The sequence below is a fragment of the Psammomys obesus genome, unplaced genomic scaffold (genome assembly GCF_907164565.1).
Source record: "Psammomys obesus unplaced genomic scaffold, mPsaObe1.curated_primary_1811, whole genome shotgun sequence".
NCBI classification, from domain to species: domain Eukaryota; kingdom Metazoa; phylum Chordata; class Mammalia; order Rodentia; family Muridae; genus Psammomys; species Psammomys obesus.
The window spans coordinates 11,701,676-11,728,544 of record NW_026586383.1 but is presented as its reverse complement, the minus strand read 5'-3'; the positions used below and the strand labels follow the sequence as shown (position 1 = coordinate 11,728,544).

Genomic DNA, 26,869 nt, shown 5'->3' with positions numbered 1-26,869 from the left:
TCAGTTCTGTCTTTCTACCATGTGGGTCCTGGAAATAAAACTCATTATCAGGTTTGGTGCCTTTACCTACTGAGCCATCCTGCCAGAACCCACAGGATCTATTTTAAAACTCACTTCTCAGTCTGCCATTTCTCTCCTGCAGCAAGCAGGTTTGGCAGCCTAACCTTCCCCAACTTTTCCTATTCCACCATGTGAAGAAGACAGCAAACTCATGGCTGGTCAGGACTTTTTTCCAAGAACCGGAATGTCACCTCAGGCCTTCTTGATTTGGTACTATTTGGTCACCAAACAAATGACTCCTTGCTTTCCTCATCTCCTTGTTGCTGCTATTGTCTGGACTATCACTAATCTCCACTTCCGGGAATGATTCATTTTCAGAAAGTCAGGATCAACTGTCCTAACCACAGAAGTCAGTGGACTAAATGTTGGAGAAATGAGTTGTAAATGAAATAATTTGTTCCTTAGGCTCAACTTGTCAAGCAGTATTTTTGATAGTTTTCTCCCCCTCATTATTTTTTCTGGGAAACAATGTTTTTGTTTACTGATATGCAAGTCTGCTTAGAATAAGGAAAAGATGAAAATCTGCTTTTCTTGTGCCCAGATCTTAAGGTCCCCAAGGACCACCAGGAGCTGAACCACGTATGCAAGAGCAAAGAGCTTTATTCAGGCTTAAGCTCAGTCTCCCCTTCGTCACCAATGCAGTGGATCAGAGAGGAGAGCCCTGAGCAGCTACATGGCAGGGTTTTTATTTGGGGGTTGAGCAAGAACCCAGAATTCCCAGCTTAGCATTTACACAATTTTATGATATTCAGCAAGGGCAGGCTTGTTACAAAGTGATTGGCTAACTAACATAACTAACGTTGAGCAAGCTATCTATGGACCTCCGGAATGTTAGGTTGGTGGGCTGCCCAGTACAGATGCCCACCCTGAGAGAAGATACCTTCCCATTCTTGTGGTTACCTCTGGGCTATTCCTTAGGTAGGGAATTTTATGATTTTCTTATTCCTAGAATTGGTGAACCTATGGCCTAGTTCCTGAGGCTGATGACTTTTTGGGGGGAGGGGGTCCTCGAGATGGGACCAAGGGCTGGTATTGAGACTTTTTTCTAATTCTAGGCATAATCATGCAAGGGAACAAAGCATGACTAGAAGAGACAGAACTAAGGGCCAATTTTCTAGTATGTCAACTGACATTATAGAAACCCATTCCTTACGTCAGGGAACTCCTTTTGATTTAGCATTTCAGCCTGTTAAGTAGGATAAAGGCCAACGAATTTCTCTTCTTCTGTGGCTGCATCAAGCTGACATTGAGGTGGAGATATTGGGGACCCAGGAAGGCTGAAAGGCTAGTCAAAAGCTAGGCAACGGGGCACCATCTAATTAGCAATCCAGTTGAAGGGACAGGGAGCCATCACATCGGCTGGACTGGTTTACTTCAGCTTTCAGCAAGGCCAGATCTCAGCTTGCAGTCCATAGCTGATCCCTGAATGGAGTCTGTCAGCCAGGTGAAAACCTGCTGAGACAAACTCAGACTAGAAACAGAAGTTAAAACTTGTCTAGTAAATGGGGAAAGTAAGGAATCCCAAGATCAAGGGAAAAACTCATCTGGAGCCTGTTTGAACTATGGCAGATCCAGGTCTTCTGACTTTTCTGATTTCCTGAAACTCATGTTGAAAGGTTAAAAAAACTTAAAGAGTTAATTCCTGGGGATGGGGCAGAATCACCAGACCACATTCCTTTCAGAGCAGAGGGCCATCAGCAGCCCCCCACCCAGATAAACCTCAGGGTGTGACTGGAGTTATATAGCCCCTAAGAATCAGAGGTCAAATGTCCACCAGGTAGCCAGGCCTGACCGTTTGCAGTCTTGGCGCCTAAAAACAGACCAATCATTTTAAAGGTCAGCTTCCCTAGAGACTACCCCGCTGGCATTTTTGTTCCTTTAAAAACCTTGATGTCCTGGAGCCGGGGGTCGCTTGCAGCTATGTCTTTGTAAAGGGCTACCACCTGGCTGGAGCTTGTAATAAAAAGATCCTCACATGTTTTGCAATGGAGTCGATTCCTGTAGGTCTTTTGGAGGCTTGTGAACTGGGTATAACATTTTTGGAGGTCCCACCAAGATTCCAGGCCCCCCCAAGACCTCAGGACTGATCCGGAAGGTCTCATACTAGCTGGTGAGTGTCATGTCTGTGTCTCCATCTTTTTCTCTTTGTGCTTTGTGCAGTGTGCAATGTTCCTGTTGGCACCTATCTTCTGTATTCTGTTCTGCCTCGAGGTATCTGTATGAGTGACTAAATGTGATTTAGACAGACGTGTCAAAACAATCACAGTTGCTGAAGTGGGGGAGATGTCCCCCACTTCATCAACTTCAAGAGGTGGTCTAGACCCACCTACCACTCTGAGGCTTCTGTGGCTTCTGTGGCAGAGAAGTCAGAAGAGAAATCTAAAGGTCTGTTTTTTGAGAAATCTTTTCTGGGTGCATACAGCACCTCCCCCAGGAAGGGCCTATTCTGGAGGAATTTTTGACAGAGGAAGCAAGACCCCAACAGCTCCTTGACTCTGCTGTTTTTGCATTTCGCCTCACAAATGGGGGCAGTACATCTCTGTTTTCAGACTCGGAGAAGATATTTTATCCATTTTTGTTTTACTGTTGTGTTTCTTGCATTTGTGAGTCTTTGTGTTTACTGGACTGTAATGGACATTATGGGACAGATGACTTCCTGCCCCCTTGACTTGGTTCTCATCCACTTCAAAGAGGTTACAGCTCGGAGTGTCTGACCTTCAATGTCAAATGGCTACCAGAAGGCACTTTCCATCTCCCCACCATTCTGGCCTTAGAAGACAAAGTATTTTTTAAGGCACAGGGATCCCCTGATCAGGTTCCTTATTTAGTGGTCTGGAAGGATTTGGTGATGAACACCCCACCCTGGATCAAAGCTTTCCTTCCCCCCTGCTAACAATCCTCCTTTTACAGAGACTCCTTTGACTATAGATGCAGATGCTGGTCCTGCAATCACACTGGTCACAGAGACCAAGACGGCCTCCTAAGCCTTCTGCCCCCTCTACCTTGTCATACAGGGCAGCACACCAGAGAATGAGATTTTCCCACCCCCACCTTACAGGCCTCCTCCTCTGCCCCAGGGATTGCCAGCACCGGCCCAAGAACTGCAGCAGGCACTGGTACCTGCATCCCCTCTTCAGTCTGCCCCAGACCTATCAGACAGACTGGCGCAGGGCACCTGGAGCCAGCGGTTGGCTTCCCCAATTAGGGAACCAGAGGCAGACTCCACAGTTCTGCCTCTGCGTGCCACTGGGCCCGCAGATGAACATGGGAATCAGATCCATCAGTATTGTCCATTTGCCACAGCTGAACTTTACAATTGGAGAACCCAAGATGGTAAATTTTCCAAGAATCCGAGGGACCTAATTCACCTCTTTGAAACTGTGCTTTTTATTTATCAGCCCACTTGGTATGACTGCCAACAGCTTTTACAGGTTCTTTTCACCACAGAAAAAAGGGAATACATCCTCCTAGAAGCCTGGGAAAATGTTCTGGGAAATACTGGTGTTCCAACTCAGAACCCAGCTGATACTGATGCTGGATTTCCTCTTACCCGACCTACCTGGGATTACAATACAGCTTAAGATAAAAGGCACCACCAGGCTCTGTTGGCCGGTCTCAAAGGGGCTGCAAGGCGACCCACTAATTTGGCCAAGGTCTACGATGTTAGACAGGGAGAGAATGAAAGCCCAGTGGCCTTTCTAAAGAGGATTATGGAAGCTTATAGACAATATACTCCTTATGACCCTGTGCGTTCTGATCAGAAGTGGTCTGTAGCTCTGGCTTTCATTAATCAGACAGCAACAGATATTGAGAAAAAGTTACAGAAATGGGAGAGATTAGGAGAAAAGTTGCTACAGGACTTAGTAGAGATTGCAGAAAAGGTGTATAACAATAGGGAAAGTTCAGAAGCAAAGCAAATTAGGGCAGAGAAAAGGCAAAATAGGAACTTGGCCAAAGTACTCCTGGCTGCCACTGCCTCCGATCCAAGCGAGAGAAGACAACAACTCCAGTGAGTAGCGGGAAGAAGGGAGCCAGAGGGATGCAACAGACCACCTGTTGTAGGTGTGAATTAATATTTACTAAGAATTATCTTTTGGTAAAGCTTACTGTTAGTCCTAAACAGCTGTATAACCAAATCACCACACAGAGACTGCGTTTATTTAGTTAACCCAGAACACAATGCTGGGCAATAGTTACTCCATCCTAAACCTCCAAGCCCTCATAGTTTCCTAACATTTAGATTTCCCACATTATACTTGCTTTTAGTGATATCGTAGGTCCAGTCCATCTCTCCACATAGTTCCAAGACCTCTCCTCCAGCTCTCTCTCCTAGCTCTCCTCTCCCTTTTTCCTCCCACTCATTTCCTGCCCTCTAGCTCTTCCCCTCTTTCCTGTCCTCTGGCTCCTCCCATTGCATAACATTGTAGCTAGTTGCTTTATTTTGGCCTGTTTACACACAGTTGAGACAGGATGCTTAGAATAAGTATCACAATGCAATATCCGGATTGAAATGGGGGGGGGGGAGGAATCAGCATCTGAATGAACAAGGGTAAGGTGCATAGATTTCAAAAGAACATTATACCAACAACCACCATTACGTAAGAACCAGTGTGCCTGTTGTAAAGAAGAGGGACACTGGATAAAAGATTGTCCCAAGAAAAAGTGGTGAACTAAGGTTATGTTTGTGGAGGGAGATCGGGGTTCGAATCCCCTCCCCGAACCCAGGGTAACCCTAAAGGTGGAGGGTAAATCCTTGGACTTTCTGGTAGGTACTGGAGCCCAACATTCAGTGCTCTGAAGGCCGGGGGCCACTATGGTCAAAGAAATCAAGGGGCCCCTGGCATTAAACAATATTCATGGACTACCCGAAGAACTGTGGACTTGGGAACGGGACGGGTAACCCATTCACTCATGGCCAGCCCAGAATGCCCTTACCCACTTTGGGGGAGGGACCTATTGACCAAAATGAGGACCCAGATACATTTTGCATCAGAAGGAGCCCAATTACTGGATGATAAAGGGAAGCCTGTCCAAGTCCTAACAGTCAACCTGGCCTCAGAATCCGAATACAGATTATATGAACAGACCCTTGGCTATGAGAAAAATCTGGATCGTTGGCTGGAGGAATTTCCTCAGGCTTGAGCAGAATCAGGGGTATGGGACTAGCTAAACACTGGCCACCTGTGTTTGTGGAACTCAAGTCAGGGGCAGATCCCGCCCGAGTGCAACAGTACCCAATATCTCTGGAGGCAAGGAGGGGAATAACTCCTCATATCTGTAAACTACTCAGTCTTGGGGTCCTCAGGCCTTGCCAGTCTGCCTGGAATACTCCACTATTGCCTGTCAAAAAGCTAATTCAAATTATCAGCCAGTCCAAGATCTAAAGGAAGTCAATTGGCTGGTGGTAGATATTGACCCCACTGGACCTAACCCGCACATGTTGCTGAGTTCCCTACCACCTGAAAGAGACTGGCACACTGCCCTAGACCTGAAGGACGCTTTCTTTAGCCTCCCCTTGGCACCTAAAGCCAAGAATACTTTGCTTTTGAATGGCAAGACCCAGAGGCAGGCATCAACGGACAGTTGACTTGGACGCGCCTACCTCAAGGATTTAAGAATTCACCCACCATCTTTGACGAGGCTCTGCATAAGGTGAGTATTGGGTTAACAACCGGATGTTACCCTTATCCAGTATGTAGACGACTTCCTGGTGGCAGCCAAGGACCAAGCAAGCTGCCTGGAAGGGACCCTGAGGCTTCTACAAGTCCTGGGAAACCTAGGGTACCAAGCCTCAGCCAAAAAGGCACAGCTCTACAGAACTGAAGTAACCTACCTTGCATCCTGAAAGGACGGCAATGTTGGCTCTCCAAAGCCAGAAAAGATACTGTTCTCAGCATTCCAGTCCCAAACAGTTGCCTCCAGGTAAGAGAGTTCCTAGGGTCGGTGGATTCTGCAGAATCTGGATCCCAGGTTTGCAGAAATAGCTAAGCCCCTTTATAAAGCCACGGAAGAGACTGAACATTTTAAGTGGACTTTAGAACAGCAACAGGCTTTCGTCCAGTTGAAACAGGCCCTGCTGTCGGCACCAGCCTTGTGGTTGCTGATATCACTAAGCCCTTTCACCTGTTTGTGGATGAATGGAAAGGGGTTGCCAAGGGGTCCTGACTCAGACATTGGGGCCTTGGAAACGTCCGGCGGCATACCTGTCCAAAAAGCTGGACCCAGTAGTGGCCAGATGGCCCCCTTGCCTGTGCATTATTGCCGCAGCAGCACTACTGGTCAAGGATGCCAGTAAGCTGACATTGGGCCAGAATCTGATGGTGACCACCCCCAATGCCATTGAGGGGGTACTCACACAGCCACCGATGGATGGTTGAGCCATGCCCGCATGACTCACTATCAGACCCTATTGATTAATCCTGGATGAGTTGTTTTCCAGCCCCGCCCCCCTCCTTGAAACCAGCGAACCTCTTGCCGGACCCAGAACTGGAGCAGCCACTGCACCACTGTGGAGAGATCTTGACTCAGGTACACAGCACCCGACCTGACCTGAAGGATGCCCCGTTGGCAAATGCTGAGCACACTTGGTTCACAGACGGGAGCAGCTTCATCCATGAGGGTCAGAGGACAGCAGGTGTGGCAGTGACCCCTGAAGCTGAGGTAATTTGGGCTCAATCCCTCCCTCCAGGCACTTCTGCTCAAAAGGCTGAATTAATTGCCTTAACCCAAGCCCTTACTGTGGGCAAAGGACTAGCTGTCAATATTTACACGGATAGTAGGTATGCATTTGCCACTGCCCATGTGCTCGGAGCCATAGACCAAGAAAGAGGGCTCTTGATGGCTGAAGGGAAAGCTATTAAAAATAAAGAAGAAATTTTACAACTCCTTGAAGCCCTATGGCTTCCCAAGAATCTGGCTATTATCCATTGCCCTGGACACCAAAAGGCACCACCAGAATAGCCAGAGGCAACAATCTGGCTGATAAGGAGCCAAGGACATTGTGTTGCAGGAAGCAGAAGCCACCATCTTAGCAATGGTGTTGCCAGAGCTGCCTAACCCCAATTTGCCGGAGGAACCCCATACACTGAAGAGGAATCAAATGGGCCAAAAATCAACCCATGAGTCAATATTTGAATGATTGGTGGCACTCAACTGAAGGTAAGTTAATCTTACCCAACTCCTTGGCTAGAGTCATTCTCAGAAAAATTCACAGTCACTCACATGGGATCCAAGAGAATGGCAGGTGCTGTGAGACAATCCAAAGTAACTTTTAAAGACATGTATAACACCACTGTTGCTAATTGTAAAGCCTGCCAGCTGACCAACACCACCAACAGACCACAACACCCGGATCACGCCTTAGAGGTAAGAGACCCGGAGCCTACTGGGAGGTTGATTTCAGTGAGATCAAGCCTGGAAGATATAGATATAAGTATCTATTAGTGTTTGTGGACACCTTTTCTGGATGGACTGAGGCCTTCCCCACCAAGGACGAGACTGCTCAGGTAGTAGCCAAGAAATTATTGGAAGACATTTTACCCACGTATGGCTTCCCCAATCTGATAGGGTCAGATAATGGGCCAGCTTTTGTGCCAAAGTTAAGTCAGAGTGTAGCCAAATGTATTGGGGCAGATTGGAAGTTACATTGTGCTTATAGACCCCAAAGTTCAGGTCAGGTAGAAAGAATGAATAGGAAATTAAAAGAGACCTTAGCTAAATTGACCTTGGAGACTGGTGGTGACTGGGTGATGCTTCTCCCCTTTGCCCTGTATAGAGTTAGGAATTCTCCCTATCAACCGGGACTGACTCCTTTCGAGATTATGTATGGAATGCCAGCCCCCATTGTACCTAATCTTAAGCCTGATGCCATCGCTGAGATAGATGAGGAAGACTTGATTTTCCATGTCAGAGCTACCCAATGGGCTCATAAACATGTTTGGCCTAAACTGCATGCTCTCTGCTCTGTGAGGCAGGCCCGGTCCCAGAACCCTACAAGTTCCGGCCTGGAGACTGGGTCTACGTGAAGTGGTTTCAACAAAGCACATTGGAGCCCAGGTGGAAGGACCATACATCGTCCTGCTCACCACCCTGACTGCCAGCAAAGTCGACGGAATTGCAGCTTGGATTCACTACTCGCATGCTAGGCTGACCAACGCGTTCTCAAGGGCTGTGAGGAACTCGAGCTTGTAATAAAAAGACCCTCGTGTGTTTTGCGATGAAGTTGATTCCTGTAGGTCTTTGGGGGGCTCGTGAACTGGGTATAACAATATGAATTTTAGTTTACAAAAGGAAGTATATTAGTATCACCATTGTATTGAGATCCACACTTTAGAAAAAGCATGTAACGGGTGTCTGCAAGACAGCAGTAGAGTCATGCCATTAAGACCTAGTAAAGGTGATGGCTTTTGGGTCAGATATACAAATTAGACAGACATGTTTTTAGAATGATGAGAAGCACCTTTAAGTCTATCTCCAGAAGTCAACCAAAGGGAAATTAAAATCTCAAGCTTGTGACTGAATAATAAGCAGTCAGTGTGCCATCAGTTTATCCCAACTCTATTGATCAATGTCAAAACTCTGAACCTTTGAAATCTTAAAACAACGTTAACGTAACAGTAGCATAGACATGGGGAGAAATCTGAAATCGCTCCCATTTTCAATATGCCTTAAAGTACTTTCTCAGATCATTACAACTTGCATTCACATACCTTAAAACACCTTTTTAGACCCACAAGTCCTTTACAACTTGCATTTACCAACCTTAAAATACCTGCTTGGACCCTCCAATCTTCCTTGCATGTACCAACTTTGAACACCTTCTTACAAAGGCTTTCCTTCGTAACTTTCATTTACCAACCTTGAAACATCTTCCAAGATCCTCAATTTTTTTAGATCCTCACAACTTAAACTTTCATATACTCAGACCTTACATAAACTTTACATCTTTTTATCCAGTTATTCACCATAAGACACAGGTAGTTAACATGAAGCCTGTGGGGAAGGCAAACCACTTTGCCTTTCTAAATAAGAGATGTAGAACCTAATAGTTCTAACTAGCTAAGGAATTAACTAATGAACTAACAGTGGATCTAATTGTCCGCTCTTTAGTTGCAAAGCTACCATTAACTTAGCTTAACCATCAATCTGATCAGAGACCTGAGAAGGATAAATTATAAGCTAAATGAATCTATGTACCAATCAAAATGACAAAGATGACTAATCAGTCCACCACCTAGGCAGTTGTCCCTGGCTCCTGTGGTCTTATAGCATCATGAGCAGAGGCAGTCTGGCCATCAGGCACAGGTGACAGACTGTTTCTGTGGAAAAAAGAACATGACAGACTGCTCTCACGTTGCTTTCAGCACCATGAAACAATGCCTCTCCAGGTGTCCAAAGCTTTGTTCACAGTTTAAGGCAGAGTCACATCACATGGCAAGTCACATGGTTGCTATTTAAAACACCTGTGTTTCTACAGATGTTACAAACACATATGCACGCATATATGTTTTAAACTAGAGCTTGAATTTAAATTTTAAGCATATTCAATAACTGTTAATCTATAACCAAAACATACAGAGCATATAAACCATTTAAGAACAGTCAGAAATAAACATGTAGTGGCTATACATGCATTTAAAACAAACAGACAAAATGTTCCTTACTTCCTCCAGCTGTAATTTCAGGTGCTTTGTACTGGCTGGCTGCAGCCTTCCTTGATATGCCTCCTCTCCTCTGCCCTCTCATGCTGACTCTGGAAGAGAAGTGGCCACCACCACCATTTTTCTTCCCAGAGGCCAGGCTTGTACATCTACGGCCATTGTTGCCAGCCTGCCTTCCCAGCAGGCTCCTTCCCACCCACAGCTAAAGGCTAGAGGAGCAGATCTGTGGACAGTGGCTCGAGCTGAGGCTTGTGTTTGAACCTCGAAGCCCCGTGGCTCTGTTGGCTTAGAACTAAACTCAAGTTTTACCCATGGTTAAATCAGTTTAAGAAGACCCACCGAAAAACAAGGACAAGGACATTCACAAACAGACACAAATGTTCCTGGAGAAAACCTGGCTGAGCAGGGAATTGCAGCAGTATTGTTTGCTGGATCCAGAACCAAAGAACCAGTTTGAGAGCTTCCGGGCTCTCCCCAAAACCAAAACCAATGAGAACAGAGGTTCTCCCAAAGAGGTGGCAAGAACCTCAAGCCGGGGGATTTACAGTGAGTCCACCAATCCCATGGGCCAGTTCCAACTCCCTTTGCAAAAGGAAACCAAAACCAAGAACTATTCTGGTTTTGTAGACACACAAACAAGAACACAAAGAAACAAAAAACATATCTCTGAGACACAGACACACATGAACAGAGTGCTCACTTACCAGCTGGTGTTCAGCTCCATGCACAGGGAGTCCGGGGGTGGGGTTGTGTTGAGAATCCCGGACAAGCCCCCAAATGTTGTGCCCAGATCTTAAGATTCCCAAAGACCACCAGGAGCCAGACCATGAATGCAAGATCAAAGAGCTTTTTTCCAGCTTAAGCTGGGTCACTCCACTGTCACTGATGCAGTGGATCAGGGAGGATGAGAGACAAAAAATTTAAAAATTAGATTTTTGGGGGGTATTTGTTTACAGTTTAAAGCATAAGTCTGAACAAAAGCCAGCCAGGTGGAGACATGTCCAGACACCTGCAGGGGAGGAACTAACCTTAATGCTTTCTTTTCCTGCCTGCTAGAGATACAGTTGCTAGGAAAGTGGCCCAAATGGCCGGAACCACTTAAAGAGATACCATCTCCTGGCGACCCACCCAGATGGCCAGGCTAGGACTGCTTATGGACTTAGCGCCTACAGTAAACCAATAATTTCAAAAGTCAATTTCCCTTACCCAATCATGTAACGTCAAGGCATGTAATTCCCTGCTTGCATTTTTTCCCTTTAAAAATCTTGTTCCCCTAGACTGCACTCCTCCTTTTTAACCAGGGAGGTTGTTGCAACCTGGGCTCAAGCTTGTAATAAAAAGATCCTCATGTGTTTTGCAGGACTTGATTCCTAGCAGTCTTTGGCGGTCTCACAAACTGGGCATAACAAGAAGAGCCCTGAGCAGCTGCACTGCAGGGTTTTTATTTGGGGGTTGAGCAAGAACCCAGAATTCCCAGTTTAGCAGTCACATGATTGGATGATATTCAGCAAGGGCAGGCTTGTTATAAAGTGATTGGCTAACTAACATAACTAACACTGAGCAAGCTACCTACAGACCTGAGGAACGTTAGGTCAGTGGGCTGCCCAGCACAGATGTCCACCCTGAGAGAAGATACCTTCCCATTCTTGTGGTTACCTCCAGGCTATTCCTAGGTAGGGAATTTTATGGTTTTATTAATCTTGGAGTTGGTGACCTATGGCTTAGTTCCTGGGACTAATGACTTTTGGGGCCTGCTCCTTTCACTTTCATACTTTGGTCGCCATAAACACTTTTTTAGTTTTGGTTTTTCAAGACAGCCTTTCTCTGTGTAGCCCTGGCTCTCCTGGAACTGTTTCTGTAGACCAAGCTGGCCTCCAGTTCAGAGATCTGCCTGCCTCTGCCTTTCAGTTCCTGGGATCAAAGGCGAGGACCACCATGCCTGGCCATGAACATGTTTTTTTTTTTAAGTTTAGCTTTTTCCTCAGATTTCTACTTCTTGTGGACATGGTAGCACATGCCTATATCCCAACACTTAGAAGGCACAGGCATGCAAATCTGTGTCGCATTGAGAGTAGCCTGGTCTACACATAGTTCCCTACTAGCCCTGGCTTCATTGAGAGACCTTAACTCAAAACGAAACTGGAAAACAACAAGATTTCTATTAATTCAGCAGGGATAACCAAGAATTGCCAGTGAGGTAAGTGAACGTAGAGACTTCCCCTCGTTTACAGGCTTTTCTGTAGGTGGAGCTGTGCTGAAGTCCTGCTCAGAGTTGGAGCAGCAGAGTCTTTCCTCAGTGGAAACTGAGAAGGAAGGCATGAAGCTCTGGAGAATCGGGGCACGGGCTTCTTTCCTGTCCTTGGTTCCTTGGGAGGTCTGAGTGACCCTGGCCCATGGGCACAGTAGACCAATAGGGCCACAGAGTCCTGCCAGCCAAGAGCTCCTGGACCATCTACCCTCACCCCCTGTGATTCAGGACATGGTAGTGCCTAGAGCAGTGGTTTTCAACCTGTGGGTTGACATGCCTTTGTGTGTGTGTTGGGGGGGTCATTTCACACTGATTGTCTGAGACCATTAGAAACAGTTATTTACATTATGATTCATAACAGAAGTAAACTTACAGTTATGAAGTAGCATGAAAATAACTTTACAGTTGAGGGTCACAACATGAGGAACTGTATTAGGGTCACAGCATTAGGAAGGTTGAGAACCACTGGCCTATATGATGGAGAGGGACCCCGTGGGACCTCTGAAAACAGAGGCAGTGGCCCAGCTACATCTGAGAAGGGACTGGATGCCAGCAACACTGGAAGGACAGACCAACTTCCAACTTGAATCCTTCACACTGCACAGCTCAGCAGCATAGTTCACACTGCCCCACTCACAGCCCAACTAAGGGGCTTGTGGGCCTGTCTGGGTTTCTTCTCTTGGGCCTTTCCAGACTCATGCACTCATTCAAATCTGTCTTCCCACATTCAACTCGGGGTTCCGGAATATCTCAGTACTAGCACCCTCGGTAGCATCTGTGAAACCCAGCTTCAATAGAGAAAAACACAGCAACTTGGTAGAACCCGCCTCACGTCATCACGTCTGTCCTAACTTCACCAACTGCCCTGGCAACTTGGGGCTCATTGCCCAAATAGGAAAGCGTATCTTGTCTGTCAGAGGGAAAGGCCGATGTGAGCAGTCGACACTGCAGGGCAGAGGCTAGGGCGGGCCTCCCGGCCAGTCCAGAAGCAGAGGAATCGAAAGGTTAGCGATCAGTGGGCCCCCAGGAAGACTGCCCTCCTTGCCACAGGCACACCTGGACAGCGCGGGGAGGAGCTGGCCGCAATCACGGTCCTCTGGACTTGGAGAAAGGAAGTGAAGCCCGGGAAGGCGGGGACAAACTTGCCTCAAAGCCACCGGGCAAGTGAGGGTAGTACCTGAGTGAGGCAGGAAGGGGAGGAGGCCCGGGAGGAAGCACGGGTCACCCTGGCTGCTGCCGAGCGGGCGGGCGGGAGGGGCGGGCGCGCAGGTGAGCGCGGGCCGGGGCGGGGCGCCCTGCGTGTGGTTCCCCGGCGCCGCGGAGGCCGCTGGAGACACAAGCCACGGTCGCGCCCTGCGGAGAGCGAGGCGCCCCCGAGCCATGGCCCGCCCGGCGTGCGGGTTCCCGGCCGCACTGCTGGGCGCCCTCCTGCTGGGCACAGCTCGCCTGCTGCGCGGGGCAGGTAAGAGCCGGCCGGAGGTGGCGGGTGCTGGGGCAGCACGGTCGCCGAGCCTTGGTGGCGCGAGGTTCCCGGACGGCTGGTCCCTAGCTCAGGCCGTGGCACGTGGGAGAGTCCCGGGGCTGGGGGAGCTCCGCTAGACCAGGGCAGATGCGCGCGCGGAGCGAGCCTCAGGGTAGCGCCCTGTGCCGTGGGGACCTCGCTGAGCCGTTCAGGGGCCCAATCCGGGCGTGGGACAGCTTCCCTCCCCGGGCCCTCTCCCCGTCTGGGCCAGTGAAGTAAGTGCAAGAGGACGATGGCTTGAGGGCCCCTGGGTCAGCTCTTTGCCTGTGCGCGCCCCATCATCCCGCGGGCCTCGGCCACCGTCGAGGGGACAGCCGCGGGCATCCAGCCTTGGAGACCCCGCGGGCGCCCCGCCCCTTCCCTGCGGAGGGCTGGAGGGTAGTTCCACGGGGCGTGTGAATTTCGAGTAGTTTGTGTGGGGAGTAGAGGCCGCCCTGAGTCACAGGAGGTCTGCGCTGACGTGAGGCTCTTTCGCAGACTCGCACAGGCTTTTGTTTTAAAAACAGTAGAGTGCTGTCCGAACGGGGTCCGTGATATCTTTTGCAGTTCCTAAGAGGGTGTTTGTTTTGACCGGTATGTAGATTAGCATAAATTAAATAAAACTGAAACGGTAAATACAACTGAGCTTGGGCGTAAACCGCAGGAAGACTTCCTGGTTCCTTTTTCCAACATTAGGCGACTTGTTACTGCAGTGTAGCCCAGGCTGGCCTTGAACCGCCTGCCTTTCATGCCCCCACCTCCAGACTGCTGGAGTCCATTACAGATACGGGCCACGACTTCCTCCGAGTGAGCTTTCAGGCAGTTTAGGGGACACAGTTTGTAGTCCAGCTGGTAGAGTGCCTGCCTTGCGTGGACAAAGCCGTGGGCGCAGTTCCCGGCACTCTAAAGTGTGCGCGGCGGCTCCTAGTTGTTGTCCTGCACTCCGGAGGTGGAGGCAGGAGAATCAGGAATGCAAGGTAGTCTCAGCTTCACAGTGAGCTCTTTACAGGTCCCGGATGTGTGAAATGTTTTGTTTTGTTTTGTTTTTTTAAAGTCTTAAGAATTAAAAAATAGGAACTGAAGATAGGTGTGCGTGAGAGAGGGCTGGTGTGTGGTGTGTGCGCCAGCGCTCGTGATGGCGATGACACTCTAGGAATTGTTCTGAGCTGTTGCTGACGTTTTATGGCAAGAGTAGAAAACTTCAGTGAGAACGCGGTGTGAGTCCAGTGGTGCAGACGAGGTTCGCAGTCTGTACTGCCTGCCATCTGGCTGCTCCGCCAGAGTTTATCTGAGACCCGTAGGAGGGGTCCTAGCCTGGGAACGTACGTGAACTTTCACAGTCCCAGAATAAAAGGAAGTTCTAAACCAAGGCACTTACTAACTACATTGGTGGGGCCACCAAAGCAGGTGCTTACAGCCACGTGGCGACGTCATCCAAGACGCTATCCGATGACAGTCTTGGCTGTGGGGTTCGTAGAAGCTAATGGTCCTAAGTTAATATAATGGAATTGTTTTTACCTTACAGTAAGAAAGATGTTAGGTCCCATACAGAGGTGGGTGATAAATGGCTGTTAAAGGGACTAACCGCTTGTCCAAGATAATCTTAGTTCTCAGTCTGCAGCATTCCAACTTTCCATAGTTGGGCCGTTGAAAGCAGCCTTTCCGTCTGCAGGGTGTCTAGCTTCCCTTGCATGTCACATGTCTCTCACAGGCAGGAGGAGGAGGCTGTCATTTAGTCCCAGGACTGCCACTCAAGTCCTGTCTTCCAGGAAGCTCTGTGTGTGTGTGAAAATACCAGGAATTTCACCTGGTGAAATTCATCTGTGACCCTGTGAGGGCTGACCCAGCTGTGCCTCATTTTCCTGAAGTCAGGGCCCGGCTCTGCCTCTGAGCTGCTGTTTGTGCTAGAGTCTGTGTCAGTGGCCTGGTTGTCTTGCTGCCACTGTTCTTCCAAAATGGTACAAACTCAGATGAGGACCCTGGCCGTTGTCTGGAATGTGTTGCTAGCAGGAAGGGGAATCCCACAGCCCTTCCCTGCACCCCACAAATTGCACTGGAGTGAGTCACAGACATTCAGGGCTTCAAGTCACCCACAGGCTTTCCTCAGTTCACCTTTGCTCACAGATACTGTTGTTCACTTTGGTTATATATATCACAAATCTTCCTAGAATTTTGAAGGTGGGGAATGGTGCTCAGTTGGCAGGGCTCTTGCTGGATCACGCAAATCCGTGGGCTTAATCCCCAGCACTGCATGATCCAGGCATGGTGTTGCGAAAGTGTAATCCCAGGGGCTGGGCGACAGACGCAGGAGAATCAGAAGTTCTAGAAGTTCTACATAACAAGTTCCAGGTTACACTGGGCTACATGAACCAACACAGACCCACAGTTTTTATTCTGATAGGTCCATTCAGTGAAAAGGTATTAAAAATTACATAGCAGCTAGGCATGGTGGCACACACCTTTAATCCCAGTACTTGGGAGGCAGAGGCAGGCAGATCTCCATGAGTTCAAGGCCAGCCTGGTCTACAAAGGCAGTCCAGCACAGCCAGGGCTACACAGAGAAACCTGTCTCAAAATCTTAAAAAGAAAAGAATTACATAGCACAGGTCAAGGAGATTACCCAGTGGAATAACAAGGGCTTTGTCACCAAGCCTGACTATCTGAGTTCAGTCCCCAGGACTCACGTAGTAATGAAGAGATACTTGCCAAGTTGTCCTCTGACCTACACAGCCATGTGTGCGCATGCACACCCATACACACATAGGCACGCATGCAATCACATGTGCACTGCACGCCCATGCACACACTTTCACTTCCGGCACAAACCTTGACTTCTGCCCAGCAGTGTAATGGGGATGGGAAGGAAGGCTGAGGGCACCATGTAGAAAGTAGCCAGACCCCTAATGGGGGGACTTGTGGCTGAGGCCCTCAGCTTTGTTAATTAAGAGACGTTCACACCCTTTAATTGTAACTCCAAACTGTAAAAATTATCCCGCAATCAGATTGTGTCAAGCCGCTCACCACAACCTTGTAATTAGCCCTCACCTCCTGCGAATGTGAAAACACTGCAGACAACCTGACAGGGAGAATCCAGTTCCACCTCCCCCTCACAGCCTTGGTCTGTATTTGGTTCAGTAGTTTTGTTTGTTTGTTTTTTTAAATAAGCGTTAACTATCAGCATCGCTGTGAGGGCCCGCCATCGTTAGGCAGATCCCTGGTCTGTAGTTTCTGGAATTCCCAGCTGCTCCCCCCAGCAGCCAAAGCAGTTCCGGTGCAGGCTGCTTTACTCCTTGGTGTTCAGTATCTCTACTTAAGTATTCCCTTCCTGACAGCCAAGCATTGGAACACACTGGTGCCCTAAGTCTCGGTGGTGCGTGGTAGAGGCAGTTACCAACCTGTTGCTCAGCCAGGCGGCACCCCCAAGAGGTTCGAACGTGGACGCATGCACTGAAAGATACTTGAATGTAATTAACAACTAAGGCTATGGAGTGTGAAGTCCACGCAGCAGTAACTGGAGACTGCCAGGCCATACTACAGATGGTTTCCTGGCATAGGCTAACCCATTTAGCCTCTGACATTTCCTAACAGAGGCTTCCTCCCTCCGTGGACGCTCAGGCGGTCTCCATGGCTCCTGCCCTTCTCGGGTCCATGGCACACAGAACACAAGCAGACACGCCTGGCATCTTTTTAAAAGTGTTGTTTAGAGCTATAAACTTGTTTCCAACATAGGCATTGGTCAGAGTAACTCTGATGGGGAAATACAGGTCAGAATGTTTGAACAGAAATGAGGCTAGTTTTCTCCTGAAGAAGTACAGACAGGGAGGCACAAATGGGCCTTCTGTCCTGATGGACGCCTCTGTTCCCAAAGAGGCATCGTACAGAGAGGTGAGTTAGTAACCTGCCAGCTGGCTGCAGGATACTGAGATGGTGGCCAGGACTTTTGGTCAGCTTTGAGGCATTGTCTGCATCCCAGAAACTGACCTTGATTAAAAAATAAATAAATTAAACAACAGCAACAAAAATCCACAATGGACTTAGTGCTGTGTTTGTATTTATCCTAGGAATGTGCTCTCTCTCTCTTTCATTTCTTTTAATTTTGTCTTTTTGGTTTTTTTGAGACAAGGTCTCTTTATAAGACAGCCCTTGCTGTCTTAGACCCTACTCTATAGATCAGGCTGGCCTCAAACTCGCAGAGATCCTGCCTCCTGAGTGCTGAGATTAAAGGTGTGTGTCTTTATCTCCCAAGTGTGGAATGACAAGTGTGCATTATTTGTGAGTCATTCTTGTCTTGCCTTTCCCAGCAGAACTCCTTCTCTGAAGTCCACTGACTGTCTTCAGTATATCAGAAAAGCAGGAAATCTCCAGCTGGTTTCCTTGAAACAGCATACAGTCTATTCCATTGCTGGCAGAGCCTTGGCGATTGGAGCCATGTGTTGCTATGGGCACTTTAGAAACGCCAGGCTGAGGGACACAGATCTGCAACTCTCATCTCTCGGGTGCACAGCCTTCTGGCTGCTTGCCAGTGGGGGTGCTTGCGTGTGCTGTGTTATTGGTGGTGGGTTTTTGAGACAGGATCTCACTATGCATTCCTGGCTGACTAGAACTCCTCTGTAGCCCAGGCTGGCCTCCAGCTTGTACTGGTCTTTCTGATTCAGCATTCTGAGAAATAAGATTACACATATGCACCACTATACCTGGTTGTGTGGGGGTTTTTTGTTGTCATTGTTCATGTTCAAGAATTTTAAAACTGTTTAGAAACAGGTTTGGTTGAGGAACAACCAACAGTAGCCAGCCCCTGAGATCACAGTCATGAAGTTGCTTCTGTTACTCAGGAGGTAGAAGCAGGAGAGTCTTGAGACTCAAACAGATCAAAGCAAGGCATTCTATTGCATAGTGATGTCACAAGGGTCCCGCATTAAGCGTGGCTGTCACTCATTTGTGCTAACTTGGTGACAGGAGCTTACATGCCGTTGAGTAAATACAGTGTCTGTGGCCTGGAAAATGAATATGGCGGTGGGCAGCAGGGCGAGAACTCTGTTGTATGTGTGTCGTTGCCTTAGTGTTTGGTTTCCAGGACTGCAGTAGTCTGTGTTACGCCGTCGGCTCATGTTCCTTGATGTCAAGAACCAGGTCGTGCAGTGGCTCTGTACCTCTAGGTTTGTTTTGATGCGTTCAGTGACATTCGAGACCTGGTGGAACGGCCAATGTCGCGTCTCCACAGGAGGGCTCGGCCTCACTGGAGCAGGCGTGGCAACAGGTAGAGGAAGTATGGTGGCAGGAGCACATTTCACCCACACAGAAAGCACAGTGAGAGAGAGCAGGAGTGTGGGTCCAGGCTGTGAATCCTCAAAGCCTATCCCAAGTGATGGACTTCCTCAGATCGGTGGGCCTGCGAGGGAGCCTCTCATTCACAACGTCACATTCCCACCCTCCGGCTATTAGCTTTCCGATTTACTTGTTTCACTAACACCCATGGCCTGGTGTCCCTGTCTGTTGACCTCTCTCATTCTTCCGACAGCTGTCTAAAGTGTTTGAATTTGGTCTTCACGCCTTCAGTTGCCTCGCTCCTTCTGTCTGCTCTGTTGTCCTCCATAGCCACAGTTCATGTGTTCCTCATCTTTCTGGGCCATTTCAGGACATCACTGTGTATCGTGAGGCAGCGCTCAGGCCTGGGGCTCTAGTGGCTTAGAGTTTTCATGCGCGTTTAGCTTTGAGCTAGGTCTGACGGGTCGGCTGAAGCACACCCTAAGCTGCTGAAGCTCACAACACCAGAGGTGCGTCCTGGCTCCCACATCTCTTTCTTTGCGTGTCGGGGAGGAATATGAATTTCTCCAGGTGTGGTTAGCATTTGTGCACACGTGTGGAGTCCAGAGGTCCGTCTCGGCCGTCACCCCTTAGGAATCATCTACCTTGTGTTTTTGAGACTGGCTCTCTTACTGACCTAGAACTCACCAAATGGGCATGGTTGGCTGGCCAGTGAGTCTCGGGAATCCATCTCTGACTCCCCAGTGCTGGGATTGCAAGCATGTGCCACCATGCCTGGCCTTTTTCCTTTCCGTTTTCTTTTCTTTATGTGGGTTCTTGGGAATCAAACTCAGGTCCTCATACATGCAGGGCAAGCATGTTACCTTCTGAGCAATCTCCTAAGACATAGGTGTTTATTTTTTGCTCACGGAAAATACAAAACAGGTTGTCTTCTAGGCAGGGATAAGGGGACCCAAGCCCCTTCCGCTTTCTGGCTCTCCCGTCGTCAGCATGTGGCTTCTGTGTTCATCTGCTTCAAGCAGCAGGTTCTGTCCATTGCCTGGCTGTCTGCTGTGTCATAAAATACTGGGACTGTGAGAGTACCTGTGGTTCCTGGCACCAGTAGTCTGGTTGGGGCTTCGAACAGGGTAGGAAAGCTGTAGGCATGAGCTGCAGTCATCCAAACAGACCCCTGGGCTACTTACTCACCCGGAGGCACAAATATCAGCCTATTGCAACCGCAGTCCCCTGAAAACATGGCTCGGAATAGCTATACACACATGTGCCCCAAGCCGAGTGGCACCCACGGACCAGGAGATAGAGCCCTGCGTTGGAAGGACTTGGGGCATATGGAGCAGGGCTTCTGGGAGTGGAGAAAAATAGCCTCAGAGCCTCTATGGGTGTTGGAAGTCTGCCCTGCTGATGATGCCAAGCCACAGAGACTGTGTGGGGGCCAGGGTCTGTCTGAGGTGACAGGCCATCTGCTCTTCACGGTCCAACCGAGAAGCCTAGCTCACAGAGGATATGGTTGAGCCTTCCTCAACTGTGGGATTTGCTTCTGGATCCTGCTCACTGTTATAGTTCACCACCTCCTTGGACAGTGTCCCACATGGTGGCAAAGGCCTGTCTCTCTTCCTGGAAGCCATCTTGTTTAGCAACCGACATCGGAGTTGGAGATGTGAACAGATGCCTCTTCACCCCAGATAGCATATCAGTAATAGGCCAAAGATTTGATTCCACTCAGGTGTAGCCCTGTGAGCCAGTGAGTTTATTGGGGTTACTTACAGGAACATGAGTAACTCAGACGGGTGCTTCATGCCAGCTTGGGAAATGGCTCATGAATGCTGCATCTCTGGAGCTCCCTCTACAAGTTGCAGGGACAGTGAAGAGTTTCTCTCAGTGGTGTTTACTGCTCACAGCCTTGGGGTGGGAGCCTTGAAAGCTGTAACTTTCAGAGTTTCTGGAGCCTGGTAAGATTCCTGGGTCTTCACTCCGGAACAGAGGATCTCATCTGCACAGTAACCGAGTAAAACTGGATTCAAATCATGACGCCACTGCTTATTAACCAGGTCAGCTGGGCAGGTTACCTAACCTCAGAGTGACCTGAGGTACAGCATAGGAACAGCCATACTTGGGTGCTGGCCAAGGTCGATTGGAGGGAGTGTGTAAGTCACTCAGCCCTGCTGACCTAGAACAGATCCCTCAGACTGGTGACAGCTGAGATAACTGTGTCACTGCAACCAGTTCACCTTGGGGGAGTGAGTGCTCAGCATGTGTTTCAGCCCACTGGGGCTCACTTTGTGCGAGTAAGAGGACTCCCAGGGAAATTCCTACAAGTGAACGTGCTGAATTAGAAGCTCTCCCATGACACACAGAACGCATTCTTAAACACTGTTTAAGCAAGTGTCTACTCACGCATGAATTTCCTGTTGGCCAAGGAACTGACTAGGCGGGTTCTGTATAGCTCAGTCAGCACACTCAGTTGCCATGCCCAAGTCTCCCAGGACTGCCGCTTTCCTTAGGACAAGCGCTGCAGATGAGGCTTGGCCAAGCAAGCTGCGCTTGAAGCCAGAGCTGGCTGTCCCTCGGAACCCTGGCCCTTAATCCCTCCCTGCTGAGACATGGGCCTGGGATGCTGACGGCCTTATCAGACACCTTAGCCTTTGGGTCAGATTTCAGCAGCACGCTCTATTAGGACAAGGAGACATGATTTATATAGTGAACAGTGCTTGGGCCATCTTGCAGAAGCCAGCTGCAGGGGCTAGCAATGTAGCTCAGGGGCAGAGCCTCTTGCCTAGCATGAATGAAGACCTGGTCCTATCTTTTGATTTTTGTGGTGCATGCCTGAATGGTGCAACTGAGGGGTGATGGTTGTTGTTTAGACAGGGTAGGGTCTCTTGTAGCTGAGATTGGTCTCAAATTCTCTATGAAGAGGAAAATGACCTTGAACTTGTGATCCTCCTGCTTCCGCCTCCCAAATGCTAAGATTACAGACATGTGCTGTCATCCCTGGTTTATGCAGTGTGAAGACTGAACTCTCAGCTTCCTACATGTTAGGTCAGCACTGTACCAGCTCAGCTACATCCCCAACCCCTTTAGCTGAGTCTTACCATCTTCTAGACTCAGGCTTGTGCTCTGTTCCAGCTCCTCCTCCCAGCAGTGAGCCAGGGCAGCTGGGAGAAGTATGTCCCAGTGGAACCTTCCAACTCTAAGTAAGCATCTTATCCTTGCCCAGTGCCTAGAGGTTAGAAACAGCCAACAGGTCCATCATGAGAAGGCAAGCAGCAGATTCTGTTCTGCAATACCCAGAGCCATCCCAGGCAGTCTTTGAAAGAGTGGGATGGTGCTGAGGAGTGATGCCCAGGCAGGAAGCACAGGCGAAGAGCAGCAGCTATGACATGCAGCCTCCGGCAGCAACTAAACGAAGGCAGACTAGGCATACTCGCACATAGTGGTAGACCAGCTCAGGAAGATCATGCCGGCTGTGGTGATGGCTTCTGGGAAAAGAAGCAGAAGAATAAGAGAGATGTTTGGCTGGTCAGGCCTTCCACTTAACTTTTTCTTCTGGATATGAAGAGATTTATTTGGGGGAAGGAAAGGGAAAAAGAGAGAAGAAAAAGAGGAGCATGGTGGGGAGGAGCATGAGAGAGAAAAGTCAGAGAGGAGGGAAGGGGAAAGAAACCGAAGCAGAGAAAGCCTTCCACTTAATTTTAAGCTTTATGTTTTATTTATCTAAATGTAAAAGGTGCTTTGTTTTTTGTTTTTTTTTTTAAACTGAGGCATGAGGCCATAAAATTCTTCGGTCTCAATGGCTTAATTGTCTGGGTACTGCTGAGTGTGTGTTACATTGAAAAACTCCCCTGAATGTTCTTCCTGACCCCTTTACAATTAGTTCCTGTCTGGCAGCCACTGATTTTTCTTCCATGATCAGAGTTTTGCCTTTAGTAAAACAACAACAGATCTGAGATGGTTTCATGTAGCCACTCAGCCAAGGCTGTTATCAACTTTACTGTGGCCATGGCTGATCTTCAACTCCTGCCTCCACCAGCCACATGTTGGAAGCCACCATGAATAAGCCACCACACCCAACTAAGATATTCTTAAATTAAAAAAAATGAAAGCTAGCAGTCAGTAACTTTGCTACATTGAGATGGGTTTCTGAAGTATAGCCTTATCTTTTAAAAAGTCTGAGTTCGCTTTCTGGAAGAATTGTTTTAGTGGGCGGGTGTAGAGCCAAGGAGGCAGGTAGAGCTCTGAATTCAAAGCCAGCTTGGTCTACAGCTACACAGACCTTGCCTCAAAAAAAAAAAAACAAAAAAAAAAAAAAACAAAAAAACAGCAAAACAAAAAATATTTTTTTTTTAATTTGGTTTTGGAGCCCAGTAGTATGGTATTGTAATGCCTGCAATCCAGACCTCTTGAGACAGAAAGGAGAATCCAGAGTCAAGGCCAGCTTGGGCAATATAGACCCTGTCTCAAAAGCCAAACAAACAAAACATGGTTGTGCAGAAAGGATAGAGTGCTAAGTGCTAAGTTACGAAGAACTGAGAAAGGATGGCCAGACTTGCCTTCCTCCTTGGAGAAATTTTCCCTAAAGAACTACTTAATGGAGTCATTTTAATTTGGTTTTAGCTTCTGTCTGCTTTTATAAGGCCTAGCACTGAGCCAACTCCGGAGTTTGATGTTGTTTGAAAAGTCTTGGAAAGATCTAGCCCAGCCCCAGGGTATTTTGGTGACAAGGTCCATTTAGCCTTTAGACTAGCGGTTCTTCTGTGTGCTCTGGCCTCCTGCTCCCACAGCTCACACTCCCGATGGTCCCAAATACATAACCAGTGGCTGTAGATTGGGGGTTACAGTCTATTACATGACGTGTTTTAGAAAAATAATCAGAACTGCAAATTGCCTGATAGGGTAAGTGCTGTGTGTTCAACAAGTAGCCTTTTCCTCACTGTGCCATTTATGTCTGAGCTCCTGTCCAGTGTGGCTTCTGTCCAGTGTGGCTTCCGGGGGCTTTCATGACCCCCACTATGAGGTGTGACCAAGTGAGTCTTCCTAACATTTCATGGGGTGCTGAGGTGACTTGTAGTCCTGTGGCAGTGGTCAGAAGCTGAGGTATTTGTCCCTTAAGCTACAGTCCCCATTTCCTGGTCCTAATATTGCACAGCCTTTTAACTTTGGTTATCCTCTTTGATCTCTCTTCACCCCCTGATGTGGTTTGATTCCATCTGGAGTTACAGCGAGGACTTAGCTGGGCACAGGAGCCTTAAGAAGGCCACATCCAAGAAGAAGTAGACTTGGCTGTGTCCCTTTGTTGCAGACTGGTCCAGCCTCATCTAGTACGTAATCACCATGGTATTTGCCCTTTGGCCATAAATACTACAGAAGGGTCTGGATGGCTCCACACAAACCTGACATCACTTTGGGAGATGGATTAAAGCACAAACCCTTTCACAGCTGGCCACTTTGGCAAGATGGTTCAGTAACTTTATAAAGTAGATAATTTACATCACTGACTGTTATTTCCTTTGCTGAGAGTTCAGGGATGAAGAGAGGAATAAACAGCTTCCCTGACAGGACTGGTCACCTGAGGAGGCTTCCACATGGGATCTAGTATCACTGGGGAACTTCATTGTTCTACCATTGCTCTAAGGGCCATGGAAATAGTAGGGTATTTTAAAGATAGCTGAGGGTCTGCGATCTGAGGAAATAGAACTGTGGGACTCTTTACCAATAGCGTAGGCACTTCTTGTCCTTCAGGCCCAGCGGTCTTTGAATGTGACGCTTGGGCTGTTGAGGTGACTTGAAGTAGCTGTTTAACCTGCGGTCCCCACTTTCCTGCTCCTATTATTTCAATTTTTTGATCTCTCTTCTGTACATGGTGTGGTTTGAGGAGAGTGAGAGGCTTGTCTTGCTTTCTCCAAACCGCTCCTGGGAGTAATGTGGGGGGATCAGGGCAGGGTGATTAGTATGGCTTGCCAGGTCCTGTCTGACCCCCACCCAGTGAACAAGGGGCTTCACAGGCCATATACCCAGGAGAGATGGGGGTCTCTAATCTGGGAAGAAGCATTTCCTGCCAGACCACACCGGGGGCCTGACCACCCCATATTAAAAATAAATCTGTGTCGCCTTGACTACACAGAGAAACACTGTCTTGAAAAATAAAACAAAACAAACAAATAAAAACCAACCACAAACAAAACAAAATGTCGGGAGCTGTTGGCTGGGGAATTCTAGTCTCAGAAATGTTTCATTCTGCCTTGATTTACCATTAATGAGAGCGAAGCATTCTCATCAGAAAGTTCCTGGCTGTACATGAAGTTCCTAGGGCAGAATTATATCTGTGTGTACTCGCTCAGCACGCCCTGGTCTCCGGTATCGTGCCTCTGGTGCTGGCTGGCCGTGCCTCTTCTTAGTCATAGAGCCTGGTAACTTCCTTGTCGGAACTTCAGTCCTCTCTGTGGGCTGGAGACTGGCCACTCCCTCCCAAAGCAGGTCCTGTTAGAATGGGTCATGGTGATAACCCCAGCCTCTTGGCAGCAGCCAAAAACTCTAAGAATGGCAGTCGTATCCTCTCTCTGGGTAGCTTGGCAGCCTGCAGAGGATACTTCATTTGTGGTCCCTGAGCAGGGCAGGTAGGTGTGTCCAGCTGACTCCAGAGGGAAGTGAGGTCATGTCTCTGAATCTCCAGGAGACCTGGAGTCACGTGAGTCAGCAGGTATGGGAACTCTTTCACAGCAGTGAACAGAGCAGTGGGCTGGCAGAGTGTGAGTCTCTGCTTGTATTTGCACAGCCTCAGGGTGACAGTGTTCGAAGAGCTTGTCCTGAAGGTGCTATCTGGGCCTCAACCAGGCCCTGCCCCACTAGTTAGGATTCTGTGCTTTGGACGATACTGGACACCATTCCCTAGTCCCCAACACTAACACTGATAGTGAAAGGTTCCATTGTTCACATTCTCCACAGGAGACATGGTGAGTACTGATCCGCTCCCCAAACCCTTAACTCACTTGGGCCTCAAGATAGTTCAATTTTTATCCCTAAGCAGTTTGCCCAAGCAAACACAGCAAGCAAGCAGTAGATCAACCCAATTCTAATCTACTCTCTTCACTCCAACACACAGTTGTGAAACATTCCTGTCCCAGCAAGGGAAGCCCGAGCTCCACGAACCCTCAGACAGCTGCTGGCTAACCCCTGTATCCGAAGGTGGCCTCAGGGTGCTGATTCTGATGGGGTCTGATAGCTAAGATCACACTGAGTCATCCCCTGGTGTCAGGGTGAGGGTGGGAGAAGACATGGATCCAGTGTGAGTGTTCCTTTGTGGTGGACTGGGCTGGAGCCACGCCCCTGGGCCCTCCTAGTGTGAGCTCTATCTTCTGAGCAAGCTCTCTGTTAATGAAGTGTGCTCTGCAAACCCAGTTCTAGAAGCAAATCACACCTTTACCTGGTGTTCAGCCAATCTTTGTTGCAAAGCACGGAAACAGGAAGCCCCAGCTGGTGAACCCACTGAGTAAAGGGTTGGCCCACATTGTGGCACCTTTTAAGAGGGGGCAGCACTCACACATCATCCTCCCTTGGACCGGCTTTGGACTCCGACTCCCACACAAGCTGTGACTGATCGATCGATTCACATCTTTCACCCTTCTGGGCATTCCTGCAGGGCACCATGCCTGAAGGGTGCCCGGGCTCAGCTTGTCCCTGGCTGGTCCCTATCTAGTGCATCATGGTTGGATGGAGAAAGGGAATGTGGGCTGAGCCCCAGAGGAAACCACACCAAGTGTGTTCACATTGTGAGTGTGTCAATCTTAGAAAGGCTCCTTAGCACTTAAATCCCTGCTGTGGAGAATTACAATAAAACAGGGACGGTAGGCAGGGGAACAACCAGGAGCAGTTGTGAAGTATCCCGTGATGCGTGAATAATGAGTGATGATTGGAAATTCCCGCCTGGCAGGCACAGGCGAGGTGGGATGAGTGAAGGTGTCCTAATAAGGAGAGCTGGGACCACAGGGAGCTGAAGAGAGCTGTGACTCAGAAGCTGTCTTGGGGCTGCACGCCTGCGCATTCATTCACTGTTCCCAGGAAGCCTGGCTTGGATTTCTTTCAGCCCAGAAGACCTATAAATCATACCAGTATTGAGACTCTTTTCTGCATTTCTGTGGACTA

General features: G+C 48.6%; 1 protein-coding gene across 1 annotated transcript in view; it reads left to right on the top strand.

The window, feature by feature from the left end:
• The first annotated feature begins 13,235 nt into the window (after positions 1-13,235).
• Positions 13,236-26,869, top strand: part of Cdcp1 (CUB domain containing protein 1) — a 32,292-nt gene continuing 18,658 nt past the window's right edge. The window contains exon 1 of the mRNA XM_055601847.1: positions 13,236-13,429. Coding sequence (XP_055457822.1) covers positions 13,348-13,429 — 82 coding nt within the window. The 5' untranslated portion in view covers positions 13,236-13,347. The remainder of the gene's footprint in view (positions 13,430-26,869) is intronic.